This window comes from Nicotiana attenuata, chromosome 6 (assembly GCF_001879085.1).
Source record: "Nicotiana attenuata strain UT chromosome 6, NIATTr2, whole genome shotgun sequence".
Taxonomy (NCBI): Eukaryota; Viridiplantae; Streptophyta; class Magnoliopsida; order Solanales; family Solanaceae; genus Nicotiana; species Nicotiana attenuata.
Window position 1 is genome coordinate 88,096,832 of NC_031994.1, and position 23,591 is coordinate 88,120,422.

General features: G+C 35.4%; 1 protein-coding gene and 1 long non-coding RNA gene across 7 annotated transcripts; one reads left to right on the forward strand and one right to left on the reverse strand.

Annotated features, from left to right (window-relative positions):
• LOC109227392 lies at window positions 7,996–14,337 on the reverse strand. Of its 6 annotated transcripts, none has more exons than XR_002068269.1 (6): window positions 14,212–14,337; window positions 13,455–13,515; window positions 12,431–12,532; window positions 12,097–12,150; window positions 11,271–11,376; window positions 7,996–8,676 (listed from the first exon to the last, which is right to left on the reverse strand). It is a non-coding gene; the product is annotated as an uncharacterized LOC109227392 (long non-coding RNA). The 6 variants fall into 6 exon arrangements; XR_002068265.1 differs by having other exon boundaries at window positions 12,431–12,546; XR_002068268.1 differs by having other exon boundaries at window positions 12,431–12,567.
• On the forward strand, window positions 17,743–21,216 carry LOC109227394 (uncharacterized protein At5g01610-like). The gene is made up of 3 exons (XM_019392536.1): window positions 17,743–17,978; window positions 19,518–19,572; window positions 20,645–21,216. Exons 1-3 carry the CDS (start codon window positions 17,877–17,879, stop codon window positions 21,022–21,024), a joined length of 537 nt encoding a protein of 178 aa, XP_019248081.1. The 5' UTR covers window positions 17,743–17,876; the 3' UTR covers window positions 21,025–21,216.

Sequence of the window (23,591 nt, forward strand, 5' to 3'; positions counted from 1 at the left end):
TCCCCTGAATTTTTTTCGCTTTCGAAAACTTACGAAATTAATCCCTAATTCTGAATTTATTCCTCGTTTTCGTTCTTTGGGATTCTTTATAGAGCTCATTAGGCCAAAGTTCTCTGAGGATATCTGCAAGACCCACTTTTTTCTTTCATTCTTGGCATCTTTTTGAGCGGTGAATTGTTCTTGTAAGATCATCCTCAACTTATTCCTGTATTCTTTCACATGATCAATCCATGTATCTTCCTGCAAATATCCAATAATAAAATCCACACAATCAATTAGAATAAGAAAACAAAGAAGAAAGGTCATGTGAATATTCCTCTGGTATGTGTCACGACCCAAAATCCCACCACAGGCGTCGTAATGGTACTTAGTCTTTAAGACTAAGTAAGCCGATCATAATAATAATTCAAGCCAATTTTTTTTATAGAATCTAATACAAGTGTCAGAACTAGAAATAAGTGTCAAAACTAGCAGCGGAAATAATCATAACACCTTCCCAAGACTGGTAATACTGAGTCACAAACTCTAACTGAATACATGAAATGATCTCAAGGAAATCGAATATATAATACTGTTCGAATAATAATTGACAGTACGATAAAATGGAAAGACTCCAAGTGACTGCGATGACCAAACAGCTCTACCTTGAATCCTTGCGATCACACTCTAACTCTGCTCGAGTCTGATATCTCCAATACCTGGCTCTGCACAAAAATGTGCAGAAGTGTAGTATGAGTACACCACGGTCGGTACCCAGTAAGTATCAAGACTAACCTCAGTGGAGTAGAGACGAGATACAGTCAAGACACTCACTAGTCTAATAGCATGTGCAATATAATATACAAATAATAGAAGACAAGTAACAATAATAACAACATCAAACAACCGATGATATGCACAGTAATACAACAAGAACACCATTAATATCGCTCAATAAATAATGAATACAAGTACACCCAATTAAATCAAATTCTCCAAATAAATGTCTTTCACATATGATTCTTCCAATAAATCTTTTCAAATATAACTTCCTCATATAAATATCTTTCAAATACTATTCTTTCAATAAATCTTTTCAAATATAATTTCCTCAAATAAATATCTTTCAAATACAATTCTTTCATATAATACTTTCTAAGTACAAATCCTTCCAAATAAATATTTTGAATATAATTCTTTCAATCAAGAAGTCACCCTGTGACACCTCATTTCATAATCTTAAAAATACAGGTCTCAGCCCATTTTTATATTTCTAAGGCACCTCGTGCCCATAATTAGATCATCACATTTCCCCAGCACCTCGTACCCTCATTTCATATCACAACTGCACGGATAATTCACGTGTCAATATCCTCATTATTTACTCACGGCACCTCGTGCCCATATTTCATTTTATAATCCGCATGGCAATAGCCACAAGCTCTCAATTTCAACATAAATTAGATTGATATCAATTTACCAACAACAAGACAAATTGCACAAGGTATAAAAATAAACACAAGAAAATCACAACATCACATGAAATCACCAACACCACAACCCCACATTACCACATATCGTCCCTGACAATAGCCGCCCTTATCGCTCTTATTGCCACTCTTATCGCTCCTATAGCCACCCTTATCGCTCCGTCCAGACATCAATAGCCACACTTATCGCTCCTATTGTTACCTTTATCGCTCCTATAGCCGCTCTTATCACTCCTCCCAGTCCATATTCCAACAAACACAACCACAGTGAAATGCCACCCTTATACCCACATAATATCAACGATGAAATGCCACCCTTATATCTTCAAAATAATAATTAACACAACACAATAATTTACAAAAGAATTTATCACGACAACATAACAAAATCAATTCATATCACAATTTGCCAGTGGCCACAACCAAATTCCAAAGCTACAACCAAGTCAATTAAATTCACAACAAATAGCCAAAAGCTCCACACAATGTGTACGACACCCAAAACAATCAATAGAGATAGAAATTACTTAACATAAAATAAAGTCTTCATTAAATTCAAATTTAATAATTATATAAACACCTCTTCTTAAGCTCATTTAATTAATTATTTGTAGAGGAAAAATCCATGATGAAATTAAATTCCAAAAATTATCAAACCCACAAATTCACGAAATTACATAAACAATCAAGTAACAATCACATCAAATTGTCATATAACAACAGATTCAACAACAACAAGGATTTAGCCACGACAAATAGATTATTAAATATATGCCAACAATTATCCAATTTACCACACAATATGCTCAAGACTTTAACTCAATAAAATTTACACATATAAGCCGAGTACGCACTCATCACCTCGTGTACACGGCTTTTCACATTTCACAAATGGCACATAAGACTCGATGCCTAAGGAGTAATTCCCCCACTCGAGGTTAAGCAAGGCACTTACCTTTTTGAAGTTATGCCGATATTCTAAAATCGCCTTCTTGCTTGAATTGATCTCCGAACCGCTCAAATTTATCCAAATTAATTGCCTAACTTCATTAAAATTCATTGGAAACAATTCCGGATAATAATACGTCGACTTAAAATTTTATTCTAAAAAATCAACAAAAGTCAACGCGGGGCCCGCCTCTTGGATCCCGGCATAATTTTTACGAAATCCGAACACCCATTTCGATACGAGTTTAACCATACCAATTTTATCGAATTCTAATAACAATTCGACCTCCAAATCTTAAATTTTTGTTCTTGGAAGATTTTGCAAAAATCTTGATTTCCTCCATTTAAATCCGAATTAAATGATGAATATAATCATGGATTCATGAAATATAAACACTTTAGTATGTATAACACTTAACCAAGTCAAAGTCGTGAAGAACTCCTCCAAAATCGCCCAAAAACCGAGCTCCAAAATCTCAATCGAAAATGACAAAGTGACTGATTTTTGGTCCTTATGTTGCTGCCCAGTTTCGCACCTGCGGTTACTGTTCACGCACCTGTGGTTACTATTCACGCACCTGCAGTTACCTTTCACGCACCTGCGGTACTGTTCACGCACCTGCGAAAAAAACAGCAGCTACCCAGAAATTCCAGCAGCTTTTCTTCAAGTCCGAATTGGTCCGTTAACCTTCCGAAATCCACCCGAGGCCCTCAGAACCACAACCAAATATACCAACACGTCCCAAAATACAATACGAAATTAGTCGAGGCTTCAAACCACGTCAAACAACACCGAAATTACGAATCGCGCATCGAATCGAATTATAAGTTTTCAAATCTTCCAACTTCTATATTTTGTGCCGAAACGTATCAAATCAATCCGGAATGACTTCATATTTTGCACACAAGTCATAATTGACTTAATGGAGCTATTCCCATTTCCGGAATCAAAATTCGACCTCGTTATCAAAAATTCACCCTTCGGTCGGACTTTTCCAAAATCTTATATTTTCCAACTTTCGCCAAAATGTGTCGAATTGACCTACGGACTTCCAAATCCAAATCCGAACATACACCTTAATCCGAAATTATCATACAAAGCTATTGGAATCATCAAAATTTTCATTCCAGGGTCGTTTGCTCAAAAGTCAATCTCCGGCCAAACTTTAGAAATTTAGCCTAAGCTTTCTATATTCCGTTAAATGGCAATAATTTGAGCTAGGAAACTCCGAATTCGATTTCGGGCATATGCCCAAGTCCCAAATCACGATATGGACCTACCGGAATAGTCAAAACACAGATCGGAGTCCATTTTCTCAAAATATTGATCGAAGTCAACTCAGTTGAGTTTTAAAGCTCTATTTCACATTTTAATCAATTTTTCATATAAAAACATTCCAGAAAAATTTACGGATTGCACACGCAAGTCATAATATATATTACGAAGCTGCTCGAGACCTTAAGTCATTGAATGAGGCATAAATTCTTAAAACGACAAGTCGGGTCGATATAGTATGTCCAAGACCATTTGTTCTTCACTCTCTTCTACTAAATATTGTAAATGTGAAAAGGTGGATGTGGGTTTGAACTCTTCTTCCATTGCTTCACACTCAACCAAAGGCTTATCTTCAATTATCTCAGTTGAATAAGAGTCCTCTTGCAATGTGGAAAGCTCTCTCTGTAGATGCTCATCCTCTTTGGTAGACTCATTCTCACAAGGTATCTCCTCCATATATTCATCATCACAATGCATTGAGCTTTCTAAAAGTATATTTACCATTTGACTGACTTGCGTTGTTAAGTTCTTAATGGCTTTAGCATTTTGTATAAGTCCTTCTTGATTTTTTATAAATCTTTCTTCAACACTATTCATGAACTTATACATAAGCTCTTCTAAACTACCATTCTCCTCTTGAGGTGGTTTCAATCACGATAGGTGGTCAGCCACTTGGTTTTCCGTGCCCTTTTTGTCGTTGATTTCAAGATCAAACTCTTGCAGCAACAATACTCACCGCATCAGATGCGGTTTTGACTCTTTATTGCTCAGCAAATATTTCAATGCCGAGTGATCAGTATGCACTATCACCTTGTTTCCCACTAGATAGGATCTAAACTTGTCGAAAGCAAAGACCACTGCAAAGAACTCCTTCTCCGTGGTAGCATAGTTCACCTAGGCATCATTCAAAGTCCGGCCTGCATAGTAGATGGGTCTGAATATTTTATCTCTTCTCTGCCCCGACACTGCTCCCACTGCCACATCACTAGCATCGCACATGATCTCAAAGGGTTCGCTCCAGTCGGGAGTTACCATTATGGGGGCACTCACTAGCTTTTCCTTGATCAACTCGAATGCTTTGAGGCACTCTACATCAAAGACAAACTTCACATCCTTGGCAAGTAATGATATTAGGGGCTTGGTGATGCTGGAGAAATTCTTGATGAACCTTTTATAAAACCCTGCATGCACTAGAAAGCTTCTGATGCTCTTCACTGAAGTTGGTGGTGGGAGATTAGCGATCATATCTACCATAGCCCTGTCGACCTCGATACCTTCAGCTGTGACTTTGTGGCCCAAGACTATCCCATCCTTGACCATGAAGTGACACTTTTCCCAGTTGAGTACTAGGTGAGTGTCTTCACACCGTTTCAGTACAAGTTCTAGATTCCTCAAACAATCCTTGAAGTCATCCCCAAAGAGAGTAAGATCATCCATGAACACCTCCAGACACTTCCCATTCAAATATGAAAAAATTGACATCATGCACCTCTAAAAAGTAGTTGGTGCATTGCAAAGTCCAAAAGGCGTTCTCCGGTATGCAAAGATTCCGGAAGGGCAGGTAAATGTGGTTTTCTCAACATCTTCAAAAGCAATGGGTATTTTATTGTACCTTGAATAACCATCTAAAAAGCAGTAACATCCCCGCCCTGATACCTTCTCCAACATCTGATCAATAAAGGGAAGAGGAAAGTGATCCTTTCTAATTGCATCATTCATCCTTCGGTAGTCTACGCACATCCTCCAACCAGTGACAGTTCTTGTAGGAATTAGCTCGTTGTCCTCGTTTTTCACCACCTTCATGCCCTCTTTTTTTGGCACAACATGTACGGGTCTGATCCATTGGCTGTCGGAGATGGAAAATATTATATCAGCATCAGCATTTTGAGTATCTCTTTCTACACAACCTCCTTTAGGTTTTTATTCAATTTGCACTGGGGTTGTACTACCGGTTTGATCCCTTCTTCCAACAAGATCTTGTGCATGCAGATTGCAGGGCTAATTCCCTGAATGTCGGCTATGCTCCAACCGATTGATTTTTTATGCTTCTACAGTAATTCCACAGCATGTGTTCCTGTTCACCTGTCAAATCAGCAGAAACAATCACAGAAAAATTGTTAGTCTCCAAGAAAATATATTTTAAATATGTTGGGAGTACTTTCAATTCCAGCTTTGGCTTGAGTTGTTCTTTCTCAAATTCTTCTTCATCTATCACTTGATTTTCATCTTCCAATGCCTCGGCTTCTTTCTTGATCTCAAGGTCTTCATCCTCTGATGTACTCGATTGAGTAATGCATCTTTCCAATGAATCACCTACCAGCTTGTCAAGCTTGTGTTGTTCAGCTAACTCTCCTACCACATCCAGTTTGAAACATGAATAAGTAGATGCCTCATCACACGGGTATTTCATTATTCTCTTCATTTGAAACATCACTTTTTCGTTTCCGACTCGTAGCATGAGTTGACCCTCATATATGTCAAGAATAGCCCGACCAGTGCAAAGGAATGGTCTCCCCAAGATTAGAGGTACCTTCTTATTCACTTTTACATCTACTACAATGAAGTCCACCGGGAAGACAAACTTGTCCACATCAGCAGAATATCCTCAATTATGCCCTGGTATGATAGTCGTCTGATCAGCCAGATTTGATCACTCCTAGTTCTCCTTCCAGTTTCTTGAAAAACGATAATGGCATCGAGTGTAAACTCCTTAACCACTCCTTTGCATCATCCTTAAGTGAGAAAGGGAATGCTCTGAGGTAGATGGGATCATGTGATGCTCTATTATAGCGGAATGTGTTCATGATTTCATCGAAGTCCATAAGATGGTTGTTGGGATCTTCATCGGGTTTGCCTCTGAAGATGCAGTTGTTCTGAATGGTCTGGATGACTCGCTACTTGAGTTCAAAACTATTAGCATCAATGGGTGGGGGCCTCACACTGGATTGTCGCTGGTTGTAGACTGGTCTAGCATAATCTCCTGGAGACCTCCCAGGCCTCGGAGCTGCATTTTTAAACTCATCTTCAACCAGGGGTCGGTTAAGATTGAATCTTCGATCCTCTTCGACCGTTTCCTCAGCAACTCTAAGGGTTGCTTCAGCTGCTAATCGTGCAGCTTGTTGTTAAGCTGCCTCTCTTGCAGCTAAGTCCACTTCCTTTTCGTTGTTCACCATTGTATTTTGAGTCGAAGTCTGACCCAAAAAGGATCCACTCGATTCTTTCTCCCTTCTCAACTGACGCGGGTGCTTGTCTAATTCCGGATTGTATGACACCAATTCCTTGGAGGAGGATCGAGTCATACACCACTGAAAATATCCTGTTGCATGCACACCGATAAGAAGAGCGTAAAAATAAAATAAAATAAAATTATTCCTGAATTAGCACTGAAATTTATTTTCAACACTATTAATCGTCAATCCCCGGCAACGGCCCCAAATTTTGACGAGCGCAAAACCGGTGTATAAAACTTAGGCTCACTAGTCAAAGATAGTATAGTATTAAATCGTTTCCACAGGGATTGAGTTAAATAATGGTCAAAGAAATCTTCAGCATAACACTATTTAGAAAAATAAACCTTTGATTTTGAGTTATTAACTAAGTAAGAATAAAAACTAAGATTCTCAATTGTGAATGAATAATGAAAATTGAGTGACTAAGTAGCAACGATTGAATATCAATATGAGGAACCAAGATATGTGATCTACTATTATTGGGGATAACTCTGGGCTAGTTCACTCTTAATTCTATTGAGTCTTTCGATTTCAACAGATGATTAAGCTATATTAAGGATTCAAATTCCTCTTCCAGATGAATGAGAGTGACGTTAAAATAACCTAATGATAAGTGCTATGTACGTATGCAAGAATATGCCGAATGAATATTTTTATGAAGAACATCTCTTGACTATTCCTTTAAATTGGGTCAATCGATAACTCTGCAAGCTCTTTTGATTAAACCAAATTAAACGGAACCATAATCGAATTTTTTTTCTCGATTTGACTTGGATTATCGATTTTGTGCGATTTGTCAGTTTCTTTCGTACACCTAAGCTTCACTATACACTAGTAAAAATTGAGTTATCTTATACTTGTACCTATTAAGGCAATGTTGAAAGTGAAAATAAGAATGCGTAAAAATAAATAAAAGTAGAATGTGCATAAAACTATGGAATAATGAGCAGAAACTTGTGAGGATTTTTTCTTTTGATACAATATTAGATTTTTTTGGAACTCAATCGTCAAGATTGATTCCCTTATATATTGATTAGATATGGTTGCCCGTGCACGGGCGAACATCAATACGTCAAATATAGGCTCTAAAATTCCATTAATTCAGCTGAAATAATATGATTTAGCACAATGAGGAAAAATTGCAAATGTCTCTATTGTTCTTGGGCATGTCTTTCTCATCTAAACACGCCCATACTTGAATTAAATCACCACATTTGTCTTCCAACTGATCGAGTGATCATTTCACAAATGTTGTGTTGAAAAGTTCCATAGACTGGGAACCTAGTCAAACTGCTACATATGAACACATCAACCCCATTGGTAGTGATTTCACTAAATTGGATATCGAAGATACCAAATCAAACCATTCGGTCCATCTCCCGGTGGAGTAAGCCGATCAATGAACAGAATCCAAATTCCCAAAAGTATTTTCAGAAATGAGAACAGCTGCAGTTCTTCCCCTCACGTTCATAACACGAGTTGGTAGAAAAACCTATTATTGGCCATATTTGACTTGTGCAACACCGATCCAAGTCTTCCATATCTATTTTATCAGTGATCAATGTCTTCCATGTGACATCAATCACCACTGTTACTCGTGCCTTAGGTTGGATTTTCTTGCAGGTAGAAGCATTTTCATCTATAAGTCCAGCTTTGGACACATCAACCAAAAAATTTCTGGCTATGCTTCTCACTTCCATGCCTACAGCTAGCTCAATACTCACCACCTTCAAGACCCTCTCTTGTTAGCAGACTACATTGCGTATCCAACAATTAAAATTAGCATTAGGAAATAAAAAAAAGAAGCTCTAATGAACATAAAAAGTGGATGCAGTACAAGAACCATCAACATACTTTTTTTATTTGTACAAGAAACAACACAATATCTGTTATGCCTTTAGTGAATATCAAATACTAAACAGGAAAAGAGGGAAAACGAGTAATCTTTACCAACAGATACATAAAATTAAGCAAGAGTAATTGATGAGAGTAAGTTGCAGAGCCGATCAAGGCTAAAATCAGATAAGATATCGTGTTTTGACTAAAATTTGCAAATAAGGTATTTCATATGAAGCAAATTTAACAACATAACTTCCAACAATATAGAGCCCGTTTGGCTTAGCTGATTTAGAGTAGCTGATAAGCATTAGATGCTGAAAAGCACTTTTAAGTGCTGAAGCTGATTTAAAAAATAAGCAGTTACGTGTTTGGATAAAAGTGCTGAAATTAATAATATGCAGCTAAAGAATTGGGTATACGAAGAGTTCTGTTTTAAAAAGAAGTATTTTAGGGATAGAATAGTAAATATTTTGGTCAAACTTAAACTGCTTATAAGCTGAAATTTGATAAGTTGGGGGAGACCAACTTATGTCTTTTGGCTTATTTTTGGCTTATAAACACTTAACTTAAAAGCACTTTTAATTTTACCAAACGCGTAGATAAGCCAAAAAGTGCTTATAAGCCAGTTTGACCAGCTTATAAGCTTAGCCAAACACCCTCATAGAAACTTTGAGACAGTAAGATCAAACATCTTCTAAAATAAGTTACCACTGTACATATTTCAGCATTTAATTTTGTATTGTGATTTCTACAACTTCATTATTTTGATAAAACAAAATGTAAATATTCATTTGTTCATGCTCTAGACTCTCAGATGTGTTTGTTGTTGTGAATAAGAACATGTAGGAAGATTTCCGACCACTATCTTTCTATATAAATTAATAACAAAATACATATCTTTCTTTTATCTCTTTCTCATTTGCCTAGGATGAACTTGTCATCGTTTATTCATCATATTCATTCTCAATTTTTGTAAAATTTTTTACAAATTACGTGTAAGAGTGTTTTTATTTTTACTTGGAACACAAATGAAACATTGTATGTTACTATTTTTTTTTGTTTTAGGGGGGGGGGGGGGGAGGTTATTTGTACTTGGGACTCTCCCTATTAATGTTATTTATAGTTGAAGACCTATACTATTTCAATTGAATTCATCAAATACACCGTGCAACCACTAATCTCTTTGCATGCTTTTAAAGATTAATATCTAAATATAATATGTGATATGATGGAAGAACAAAATAGACTAACCTTTGTTGCGACTTTTATTGCATTGAACTATCTGACCTATCTCAAGTAAGAACCATAAGCATGTGAGGCTTACCTTGTCCAAGACTGAAGGATGAAGGAATAAAATATATGAAAAGGTAATATGCAGTAAAAGCACAGTGATCGAATTCTTTTTAGTGGAGCTTCAGAGAGTATTTTACTAAATTCAAGTTCAAACCCAAACCTTAAACAACTGCCAAATACGGGGAATTATGTAGATATCCATTCATATCTTACAAAACACTAAAAATGCTTCTTTTTTTTTTTCATTCTCGATATAATATAAAGATATTCGCAATAAATAGTACCTCAACGCAGTAGTCGTCGATTTTTTTTGTTTTTGAGAAAGTGTAGCTGCCAAATATTTTTCTATGCAGTGTTTTTCAGTATTATTGTAATCAATAGTATTACCAAGTAAATTCATTTGAATAGAACTTGAATTATCTCAACATTGTATCATACAAAAAGTAAATAGAATAAACAGATGGAAATCAAAATTGTAGTCTTAGAAACCAAAAAAAAATAAACTTTGTAACAAATTAGAAAGCAAATGTAGAGATACTCAAAGGACAATAAAAGAAAAAAGTGGAAGCAGTAAATAAGTACTTGGGAACATAACTTCCATGTCCTTTATATATAATTTAGGGTCATATAATGCTCCATCAGTTTCCTCTTTGCAAAACACCATTACCAACATTCCACAAGAAATATTAGAAATGCAGGAATAGAAAAAGAGATGTAAGATTAGTATAAACATCAATTTTGTACTGATTAATTATACAAGAAACTATTTGACAACCCCATTCACACAAGGTACAATAAGCACACACAACAATCAACATGTGACAAATACAACAAAAGAAGAAAAAAACTCAATTCCACTCAAGGGAAAAGGCGAGAATACTGGATTCTCGACCAAATAGTATGCTCTTACGAATATTTTAGCACTGGCAGAAAATCCTTCAACTCCTCTGCCAGAGTTGAGCCAATGATCAACATATTAAGAAAATTACAAAAGAATATCTTTCAGCCATAACTCAACCTACACTAATGCTTCAGAAACTTGATGTTCAAGCCTAGATCTCTGTCACTTGAATAACTTAATGTTAAATAAAAAGGTAAAGAAAAAGAACCTCATGAAGGGTATCCCCAAAATCTCAAAGCCATAAATATAAAGCACAATCATCATGCAATATAAGTAAGCACACAATATTAGAACAAAAAGGTGCAGGAATATACTCTTATAGTCAAAGCAGTTTTCCTTTTCCCCCACCTTGAGCGACTTCCACTTTCAAAAGCCTGTGATAAGCAGCTAGACTCAAAATTTAAAGATCAATCAGGTTCCCTGAAAAAAAATCAGCTCAAATTAATCTTCAAGAAAAAATCAACTAAAATTCTTCTTAGAAAGAAAACATCGAAATAGTGACAAAACTATACAACTTAATGAAAATCTCAAGAATATTGTTCGATGTAATTAAATTGATTGATGGTAGGAAAATAAAACACGCATGAGCAAATTCGACAAAATGTCCAATCGGTGCAGTTTACATATTTGTTACTAAGCACTTTGGCCATTTCACTGATGGAATCTCCTGTTCTTTGTCTTTAATGTCTCATTCCTTTTCTCATTATTGTACATCATAACTTCATACTCATTCGGTTGAAATTTGATGCAACTATAATATACAGAACTTCTTTTCTGCTCGGTCCTTCTGTGAGCTCATTTTGAACATAAGTATTATGATTGAAGGATGAATCATGAATGCATAATTAATATTTGTCATCCGAAAGAATGCTCTGAAGAACAGATACACATTTTTAATAAACCTACCCTTAATGAGAAGGCTAAGGAATAAATCCTGAAAAACACATTTATTCGTACAAACAAAGCAAAAAAAAAACACAGAAGCAATGTAACTTGAATATGGTTAATTGCATTAGGAGTAGAGAAATGATAATCAGAAAATATGAAAGTTAAGAAACCATAATCACCAAGATTAAAATACTTACAAAATTTATAAACTGCAACATACGACAAGAATTCCGAAGGCAATCAAAGACTTACTTGACTTCGTAAAATTCTCCTCATTCTGCCTGTACAACCCCGACACAAACATCCCTGCAAAATTTCAGCAAATAATATCAAGAGCAAAATGCATACATTTGCAGTCTATAAACAGGCATTAATGGCATACAATGGGAAAAAACCAACAAAGAAACCTAGACAAATAGCTTAAACGGTTAAACCAATGTCCAAAGTTATAACACCAATGATACGCAAAGCGGCATTGCATAAAAATTTCTAGAATAGTCTAATGGTGAACCTGCATCCACAGACTTGCCGCCAAAAGTCAATATTAAATCTGTGATAAACAGCTTTTTCAGGTTAGCCTTTTTACCTCGTCATTTCTGAGTTTGCTGCTCCTCTTCTGCAATTATTGGCTCCTCTGAGTCCTTTTTGCACTTGAATCCTCTTGCATTTTTAACCCCCTTTGGAGAGACTGGAAGACCCAATCTTGCAACAGCAAGCTTAATACTATAAATTTTTGCATAGAAGTTTCAAGTTTAAGTAATTAATTAGTTCCAAAAGGCGAGAAGACATCAACGTGCAGTCAAAAATAATACACATTTACATGTATCAGCTATCTAATTTCAAACATGCATGTGCATATCAGACAGAACTACTGACATGCATGTAAGATATCTAGCAAGAAATTATGAGAAAGATTAAGAACACCAAAATTGAAGCAAAAATGCACAAAATTTCAAAGGAATCCAAAAGGGATGGCTAAATCACAAATGGGCTCATTTGGGAAATTGATACCCACAACCCTCTCACAAAACTGCTGATTTTAGCTCCATTGTTGCTTCATATAGAAAGCTTGAGGTAAACCATTATAAATAGCATAGTATGGCATACTATGTTGCTTTCCCTCAGAGTGTTTGCTCTGCATTTTGTAAAGGTACTAATCCTCGTCATTGTAGACAAAGTCTTCCTCTTTCTAGCCACTTCACCATCTCATTTATAATAATTTTTGTTTTTAAGTTTTGAATTGTTGAGGAATCTATTATCTTAATAAGGGTATATTAGTAGCTTACATCAATATAATCTATATATTGTTTCAACATAGTATATAATATAAGGTATAAAACCATTATGAAATGATATGCAATAACAATCCAAACATGAAATCATTCTTTGTCATGCTTGAATTTCTCCAAATACTTATGTAATATCTAAAGGGGAATACAACATTGTCACCTGTGTTTGGTTCTTTATTAAGGGATACATTTCGTAATTTTAATATTTAGTTTATTCTTGGAGTAGACACATCCTTATATCATACACATGAAATGTAAAGCACAATCATTTTGCATTACAATTACCCACGCAACATTAGACCAAAAAAGTGCAGAAATCACCTCTTATAGTCGAAACAGTTTTCTTTTTTCCCCATCTTGAGCGGCTTCCACTTTCAAAAGCCTGTGATAAGCAGCTAGACTCAAAATTCAAATTGCAATCAGGTTCCCAAAAATCCAACTCAAATTAATCTTCAAGAAAAAATCAACTCAAATTCATCTTAGAAAGAAAACATTGAAATAGTGACGAAACTATACAGCTTAATGAAAATCCCAAACTGTTCGGCGTAATTAAATTGATTAATTGTGGAAAAATAAAATACGCATGAGCAAATTCGATAAAACATCCAATAAAAAACTACCCAAAAGCTAAAGATGTCCAAAAATTCTTTTCTAAAAAAATTTGATTTAAAGACATGCATGGCTGAGAATACAAAGAAAATTGAAGAAAATAGAGAAAAATTCAAGGAAGATTATATTAGATTATGAAGTCTACAAGTCTATATGTACTCTTGCTGAAACTCCCATCATGCGCAGAATCCGTATAGAGAACATGAAGAAAGACCGCCAAAAAATCAGTAAGAAAATCCATTCATAATTCGGCGAATGGAACATAAAAATAAATAATAGTTGCTGACATAGATTATTTGAACCAACAGTCAACACTCCTAATATTTCTTACTTCGGTCTTCTTATTTGTTCATGGTATGTAAGTAATTAGAAACAATCTCCACCTTCAAAAGACCCAATACATTAAAGATAAAGAATAGTAGTAACAAACCAATAAGCAAAGGGGAAGAAGAAGAACAACAAAACTCACCAAACAGAGGAAAGAAGACAGCAGAAGAAAAGATGGAGCGAAATATTTCTATGGAATTCCAAAAGGAAGTTGTAAAATCCCCAAAGCAGGAATGCATACATGTTCCTAAATCGTAAGTAACACCACAAGCACAAAGTGAAGCCAGCCATCCCGCAAATAAGAAACACGTGTCAGTGAAAAGTCATCAGAACTAATTGAGTTAAATGACAGTTTTACCCTTGGTCGTCCAAAAAGCTTCACTTATTATATAGTTAAGTTAAAAGTAATTGAACCTCCTTAAATTTCCTATTTTAATTTAAAAAATGCAATTAATTTAGCAAAAAAAAATGCAGGGAAACTCTCATATACAAGTCATATATTACAAGGAAGAGAATCTACACAATAGTAAGGTTCACTATGACCCTATGAGTGTCACACAAATTTTCCAATAAACAGAAACTTTCTGGGTGCATCAAAAATTAATTCATTGCACATCGTAACTCGTAAGTATCCAACAGAAAATTAGCATTGTACTACGTTTATTAGAACACATACACCCTTTTTCTCTCTCCTTTTAATTTCGATTAAACATTTTTAGGACCCGTTTGGCCATAGATTTTACCAAAATAAATTTGGATTTTATTTGGCAAACACATGTTTGGCCATAGATTTTGCCTACATTTTGGCCAAATCCCAAAACTCAAAACCAGCTCAATAGCTAGTTTTTGGCCAAAATATCACTATTATATTTTTTAAAAATGGCCCCAAACTTTTGTATTTTATAAAAGAGCCCACCATTTATTGTTTTGTAACAATGTTGCTTCGTCTTCTCGGTCATCTGATAATGTATCATGTAGTTCATTTATTTTGTACCAAATTTATTTATGTTCAGGACTATGGTTCGATAATATAATGAAAGTTATTGATAATGGTACTGTTAAGTATTTGTGATAGTTTTTAGCACTTATAAGTCCTGTTTCATGTTTTTCCAAAATAAATTTTGGGAAATATATTTTGAAAACTGATGTCCAAATACATTTTTATCTTCAAATCAAATTTCACCTAAATCAAATTTTTCAAAATAAATTTGAAAATTTATAGCCAAACACTAGCTTAGTTTCCATATTCTGATTTTGGTCACGTGAATACGGCCGAGGTTCTTCTATGTTACCGTTAATCTCAATCACTAGAGTATAAAATAGTTTACCTCATGATTTGACAGTCGACTCATTTAAGACTACATGATAGTTTAGTTGCATCGATTCAATTATCATACCTGTACCTAATATTCTAGCTATGTGCAAAAAAAAAAAATTAGTAAGCACTATTTGTGTAACATATTTAGGAAATAAATGTAACGAGCACGAAAAGAAATTAGCGGATCAACATCCCAGTTTCATAAATCATAAATGTGTGAACCCCGGCCTGCTGAATTTTAAAAAAGAATTCGGAAAAGACTCATCCAAACAAAATCGAGTAAGAGCCCGTTTGGATTAGCTGATTGTAAATAGTTGATAAGCTTGAAGTGCTGAAAAGTATTTTTAAGTGCTGCAATTGATTTTTTAATAAGCATTTACGTGTTTGGATAGACGTGTTGAAACTGATAATAAGCAGCTGATGTGTTTGGTAGAAAAGTGCTTATAAGTTGTTCTTTTATTAAAATGAAAAAAATACCCTTTAAAACTTTACAAAAGATTACAAATTGAAAAGTTTCTTTGTAAAGAAAAAGATGACCAGCGAATATGGAATGAAACGAAAGTTGGAAAGGAAAAAATATTTTGTGAATTAGAAGATATTACTAAGGATAAACTAGTAAAAACCTTGGTCAAACTAAAAGTGCTTATAAGCTAAAAAGTCATAAGTTGGGGGTGACCAACTTATGGCTAAATTTAGCTTATAAGCACTTTGGGTGTTTACCAAACGCGTAGATAAACCAAAAGGTACTTATAAGCCAGTATGACCAGCTTATAAACTTAGCCAAACACCCTCTAAGTCTCACATTAGTAGCTGAAAATATATGGAATGAAAAAACAACAAAAAAACACATAATGGAGTTCTAACTGGAGTGCTAATATAGCCTTGGAAGCTAAGAAATATTGAAGCCTTTTGAGTTATTTGAGTATGCTTAGGGCGGTGCCCCGGCCACACCATCACATGATTTTCAAATAGGTGTTAAACATTTCACATGATTGCCTAATTGGATTTAAGGCAAAATCACATGATTGTTTCTTGCCACCTAAATAAAATGAGAACACAATGCATGTCCCCGACAAAAAAAAAGAGTAAAAAAAATACTGGACAAAATAATAGGAGTACACAAAAATTTATTTGTGCTTGCACCAAACGAATAAATGCATATTATGTGTTTGTATGTAAATTTTTCTCATATAACCATGATTAATTAATAGATATTCTTACTTTATTAAATTATTTAACTATGGTAAATTAATATGATTTAGGGTAATATACGATGAGGGTCCCTTTTTACCGATGGGTACTCATGATTTCTTTAATATATGATTTTTTTTCCCTCCCAAATTATAACACAGTTTTCTACTAGTAATTCTTAGCAATGCTTACTTATTTTGAAGAGTCATTAGTTGTTTCTAACTTTTTTTAAGCTATTTTCAGCTATCGTCAGATTATAAAAGAGGGCAACAAAATCTTGATTTATGCCCTTGTCCTAACAAATGGAAACTTGATTAAAAAGCTAGAGATTACAGAAAAAACTAAAAAGGAAAAGACACCAAGATTGATTTGTTTTTCCCTAAAAAGATCTACTTTAAATAAGGGAAAACTTGGAAGTTGGAAGAGAGAAATGAAAAATAGATTGCGTCAATTTAAAGATATAAAGCCTAAACTTTTAAAGTTTGGTCACTAACTACAAGTACATTAACTAGGAAGGAAAGTTGCATTTAACGTAGTTTCCCATTAACTAAACGTTTAGTTGTTGATGACAGTAGTTGAGAATTAGAAACTACTACTTAGATTTTCTGGCAATAGAAACCCTTTTTTTGGGGGGGTGGGTGGGGGGTGGGGTGCACCAAATTAGAAGGAAGCCTTTTAAATGCAATTATGCAGATCACATAAATGAAATCTGATGACAAGTAATCTAATAGGAAAATGTTGATTTGCGTAATTTGCTAAATAAAAAAGAAATGGTGTCCTATGCTCTATGCTCCCACGACAAAACAGTAAAATAAAAAAAATAAAAAAGGAAAATGCCATCTTTTATTATAAAGAAGCCTTTTAAATTGCAAATCATATATTTGGATTGCGTAATTGTGGCAAAAATATTGACTTATGTAATTTGCTTTGCTAGTAGTAATAAATTAGAAGTCCAGGGGACAAAACTGTCAAAAAAGAAATGGTCATTTTTTTTTTAATATGCGACGTAACAATTTATTATTTAAAAAAAAAAAAAAAGGAAAGTCACGTCGCCGGTACAAGCGGCGGCCTACACGAAAATAATTTTAAAGTTAAAGCGCTGTTATTGGAGCGCCGTTATTTTGCTTATGTGTCTGCTATGTGCTGACAAATGATGAGTTGTGTGACACCAATAGTACGGTAAAGGCAATTCACATCCTGAGAGAAACAGATATTGTTGCATTTCCTTCCTTCTCTCTAACCGAGAGAGAGAGAGAGAGAGTATCTGTGTGTGTACTTAGCTTAGAGAGAGAAGCAGAATGGAGAAAGCACTGACGAAAGTAGGGAGCTTGAAAAGTAGTACATTCTGGGTTTCCAAAAAAGCCAAAGAAGAGATCTCCAACATCTCTCACGATCTCTCCGTATGCTCTTCTCCTTTTTCTTTTTCCATTTAAGGATTTTCTTTTCTTTGTTTCTTGTTATGTGCATTTATGGTTGTCTTCTTCCAGCTAATTTTAATTTCTAGCATAACATATGCGAATGCGAAATTTGGCTTGCTCGAAGAATTCTGCGCCAGGAGGCTAGATTCATACCAACAATTACGTGTTAACTTGCCTCTGTTTTTACCAATTTATTTTAATTTTGGGGCTAACATGGAAATGATGTTCCTTATAAATTTAAGATAAACTTCATCAACTGCCCGAGTAAAATTCTGGCCACTCGGTAAAAGGACAAGGAGAAGACATCAATGCACAGCTGTAGATTGTGGAACTCCCAATTTTGATCTAGAGATGGGGTCTAGAAAAATAGCCCCCTCCCCACTCCCTTTACATTTTTGTATGAAATCTTACTTGAGATTCACTTGATATTTAAAGTTAATTACTACCTCAATTAAGAAGGTGAGCCTTGGCGTAACTGGTAAAGTTGATGTCATGTGACCTTTGAGCCGTGGAAATATAGCCTCTTGCAGAAATACAGGGTAAGGTTGCGTACAATAGATCCTTGTGGTCCGGCTCTTCCTCCAACCCGGCGTATAGCGGGAGCTTAGTGCACTGGGCTACCCTACTACCTCAATTAAGTCTAAACTTAGTACTAAACCTTAAGCTATTAGGTGATGCCTTCTGAATTCTTTCATTAGATGGTAAGGTGCTGAACATTTTGTTTCTATTGTTCATTGTTGTTTGTTTGATGATTGTGATTCCCATCGATATTGGTCAGGTCACCATTATGACTGTCCTTTTGAGGATGATGATAGGACGGACAATGATATTTTTGAAGTCAATGAGAGGAATAGAAGGAGTGAGTGAGCAGTGAGAATAAAAAGAGTTGAAGCAGTTAGAAATCGAGATCAATTGTGATGGCATGAAAATTTTTAACAACCAATAGGATTTGATATGTGCAGTTATCCTCTGATTACAACATTTTATGTATGTGGTTGTGCCACCCTTTTTGACATGAGAAAAGCAGTATGTTCAACAGTTGGTATGAATTCTCTCTTTTGGAATGTGAAGCTGAACATACGAACATCTTGTATAAGCTAATACTCCACTTAAGATGCTGTTTTTCCTTATTCTCTGACCATATCTTCTGAATCGACAGCAGTAAATTCTAAAAAACTGCATCTGTCTCCATTTTGAAGAGCGAGGCTGAACATGTCAACAATTTCTATACGTTCATACTTAAGATGCTGTTATTCGCTTATCATATCTTCTGGACTCACAGCAGAAAATTCTAAAGAAATGTGTCTGTGTAGCAGAAATTGGCAAGGATATCATCATTGTTTACTTGTGCCTAGACTGCATAAATTTTTATATCACTGACATAAAAGTCTAGTCTGTTCAAATAGTAAAAATCAACAACGCTGTAACTTGAGTTTTGGCAATTCAGTTTGTTGTAATTACATATGTAGATAAACTTCTAAGTTACCACTTCATCACTCTGTTTGACTTCACATATTTCAGAATTTGTCGAGCACTGTTGAAGAAAAAGCAAAATGGATTTTCAACAAGCTAAAAGGTATGCATTTACTTCAAAAATCAACTTCTGCATTTCTGTCTGCCTATGATTAAATACATAGTCATATAGTTTTTCTTGAGTAAACAGTTATGTGGTTTTCAAGTTGGTATGTTCACAATTCTTAATTTAACTAGCACATTCGTGTCTTTGGTCCATGTGGATGACAAAGAATGGCTTATTCTGCAAAAATAGGAAAAACTTTATTTTGTTCCACTAGGAGCAAGCAAGAATGAGTAGTTGCCTTTTCTACTTGCAAAACATTTACAGATAAACAGTCACTACTATTACCTCTTTATGCTCTATTCGCTCAAAAAACTGCGTCCCACTTAGTCATCTGTGTGTATGACAATCCCGTCCCAAATTATTGGTCTTTGACTGGGTTTAGTGCCAAAATTTTGATTCATTCAAAACAGGAAGTAGCTGTCATGAAATGGCTGCGGCACGTTGTTGTTTAAGCTTACTCTGGCTAACTTCTACGCCTTGTGATGTGATTTTAACTTCTAGTCGAATCCTAAGAGGGTCTGAGGACTGTACAGTTTCCCTGTGATGTAGAGCAAATACAGATTTTGGGTTGACATAAATCACATCCCCATACAATAGCATTGACATTAAGGCGTCGTTTGGTAGGATGTATTAGGGGAAATAGTACATGTATTAGCTTTGGTATTATTAGCTCCTAGTTTGGTAGTGTTTTTTCCAGTACTATTCTTATATATAGCAATACCACGGTTTTAACACATGGATAAGCATGTGTAAAAGCAGAACTACTCTCTCAAAACCTTTAAGACACCAAACCAAACAATCGATAAGAAATATTCCCGGTATAGCTAATCTCACTAATACTAATACACCGTATTAGTACCATTCTTATACAAACCTACCAAACGACCCCTAAAGGATTTGGGAAAAGGGTACTACAATTGTTTTGGTGACCCACGCTCCCAACAGTTGTCCTTTGGAACTTCTCTAATTGTATCTCTAGGATGTAAAGTTAGCTCATACACATTTTCAGTTCATATTCTCTGCAACCAGAGCACGCTAATCTGATGCAAATAATTCTGTATTTTGCTAGGCAAACCTACAAAATCTTTGCCTGATCTGCTGCGAGAATACAACCTACCTCCTGGTCTTTTTCCCCAAAACATAACATGCTATGAATTTGATGAGTCAAATGCAAAGCTCATTGTCTACTTTCCATCCGCCTGTGAGGTCTGCTTTAAGGATTCATCTGTTACGCGGTATGCTACACGTGTCAAAGGAACTCTATCAAGGGGAAAGCTCACTGGAATAGATGGAATGAAGACCAAGGTCTTGGTATGGGTCAAAGTCACAAGTATCAGCGTCGAGAGCTACAAGTCTGATAAGATATGGTTCACTGCTGGAGTGAAGAAATCAAGGTCCAAAGATGCATATGAAATGCCTCGTGATGCTGTTAAAGTTGAAGAATTTTGAAGATTTTGACAAAGAGCAAAAAATAAACAAGTTTCAAAGAGGATAAACTTTTTGTTTTGTGAAGTTGATGATGGTCCTGAAAACTGCTGTTATGATTTAAATCATTGGTATATCCATTTAATAGAGAAAGCAATGTGCATGTTCATAGTTCTAATGGACATTTCAAGCCTTCTTATTAGTGCTTGTTTTTAAGTAATTGATCAGTAGTTGTTGTAGGCATGTGAAATTTATTGGATTCAAATTCAATAAATAACTTGGATTATATTTTAAATATACTAGTCCAAATAAAAATTATGGGCTAATATAATTGAATTAATTATTTAAATCCGCAAAATAATGATTGGGCTAGCCCATTTAGTTGGGCTACAGGTGATGAGCCCACTTCATGAGGCCCAAGATGCCATCTTCCTAGAGGCCCAGTTTGGTGCCACGTGTCAAATGACGTGGCACGCCAAGTCAAACAGAAGAGTCAATACGATCATGCCATGTATCAAAATGACAAGGCATGCCAAGTCACATTAAAAGGCAAATGAAATTGTGCCACGTGTGCAAGTGACATGTTCTGGCCAATCAAATGTGGCCATGTCACACTTCAATTTGATTGGTCCGAAAGAGTTTGTTCTTATCATAACTCTTCCCTCCCACAACTATAAATAGGGGTCTTCATAACCCAAAAAAGACACCAGAAGTTATAACAAGAAGCGAGAGAGAGCTCGTGGATCAAACACCGCAAATTCCTCCACAAGTTTCAATCTTCAAGCAATCAAGTTCAAGTTCAACAAATCAAGTTCAAACTCAAGAACGAAGAACAAATCAAGTTCAAGCTCAAGAACGAAGAACAAATCAAGTTCAAGCTCAAGAACGAAGAACAAATCAAGGTTCAAGGAGTGCGAGTTCAAATCAAAGTTTGTGCCAGTTGAATTCAAGATCATCGTTCGTGGCAACAAACATAGATTCAAGATCAAGCTCAAAGGCGCTTGAATGTTACACCCTATTTTTTCGTACGTTAGACTATCTGTAAGTCAATTGATGTAAGATCAGAAATAAGATCAACTTTTGAAAGTACATAAAGTAAGTTAATCATTTTACAATGGAGGTTACAAATATTTAAGATCATAAATACCAAGTACTAAGAGGGTTTGAAGGCTTCGAAGCTAAATGAATTGAAGAAAATAAGTTTCGTCAAAAGTCGACAAGTTGGGAATGTTATAACATGTACTTTTGGGGTGAGACTAGGGTGCTTAACCTTATAAGGAGATTATGTTATGAGTTATTTTAGTCGCATGATAGTCGTGTGTCATGTTTTGAAGTCAAGCGAGTTGTGAAACAAAAGTTGGAAAAGGTCATCACAAGTTACATTCATAAATATGGTGAAATTTAGGTCAAATGTAGCTGAGCATTTCTCCCAATGTACTTGGAGTTATGGGATGATCTACCTACCAAATTGAAGATCTACGAGTCTAGTTTCCAACGGATTAAACCATTCATTGATACAACATTTGAGTAGAGAGATATTCATATTTTTTTGCGAGACCGCGTAAAATGGTAGGTGAAAAGTAGGTGCATCACCTACTTGCCAAAAGGAGAGGCCACAACTAAAAGCCCTAAAGTCGGTCAAGAGGGGTGTTTTAAGGACATATTAACTCATTTCATTCACTTATTTCTCAGACCAAAAATCAGATTGAACCCCTAAACCTCCTCCCCAAAAAAATCTCACACAAACCCTAGGGTATTTCGGGTGTTACGACGTGATTTTAGTGCTGAAAAGTCCGGACAGCTTGCTAGTTTCTCTTCTCCTTCTTGTAGCCGCGTTGAGGAACTGATTTTTGATAAAGAAGGACCAGGTTTCGTGGTTTATAATCAGTACAAGGTAAGGTTATGCTTCTCCTTCCATTATCTAGCGAATTTCGAAAGAGTAGTATGTTGTTTGTTCTTATGTCATGGTTGGCTGGTTGTGAACCTATTTTTAAGTTGAATTCATGGTTGGTTTATTGGATAAGAGGTATAATTATGTAATTTTGATTGTGTTTCTCAATTTGAAAGAAAAGACAAGTCGAAACGTGTTTAAGTAAACTGAAAAATAAATGTTGAGTTGCTGAACTTGTGGGACTGTTTTGTGTTGCTATTGGGTTGTCTCTTTTGCTACTGTTTCTATGGAGTTGAGAGGAGGAAGGGTGTGGAGAAACACCACATAATGGTAGGGTTGTTTGCTGGTCGTTTGTCGTAACATTTTCGGATTGTTTGACACTGTTATTGTTGTCGTGTTGTGTATGAAGTGATCGGGGTATGTTGGGGCTGTTTGGTGATTGTTTTGACTTGTGTGAAGTCATATATATAGGGGAAGTGCTGTCCGTTTCATCGTAAAATAGGTTGTGGTCGATACATAATAGTTACGACGCTTAAACGATAACGACGGTGTCATTTCTCTTATTGTAGACTTAAGAGTCGTGACATTTGCATAGCTTGAGGTTGGGCAATACATATACAAGGTATATGAGTCTATCCCTTTCCTTCTTATGCATGAATTCGATTGTACATAATGCTATGAACGAGCTTCCAAAGGTACT

What these genes read in the sequence shown, in the direction of transcription:
- LOC109227394 (XM_019392536.1), top strand. Translation starts at nt 17,877, where the DNA reads ATGGAGAAAGCACTGACGAAAGTAGGGAGCTTGAAAAGTAGTACATTC. An exon ending in ACATCTCTCACGATCTCTCC is followed by an intron (nt 17,979 to 19,517) that starts GTATGCTCTTCT and finishes CACATATTTCAG; the next exon opens with AATTTGTCGAGCACTGTTGA. An exon ending in GATTTTCAACAAGCTAAAAG is followed by an intron (nt 19,573 to 20,644) that starts GTATGCATTTAC and finishes GTATTTTGCTAG; the next exon opens with GCAAACCTACAAAATCTTTG.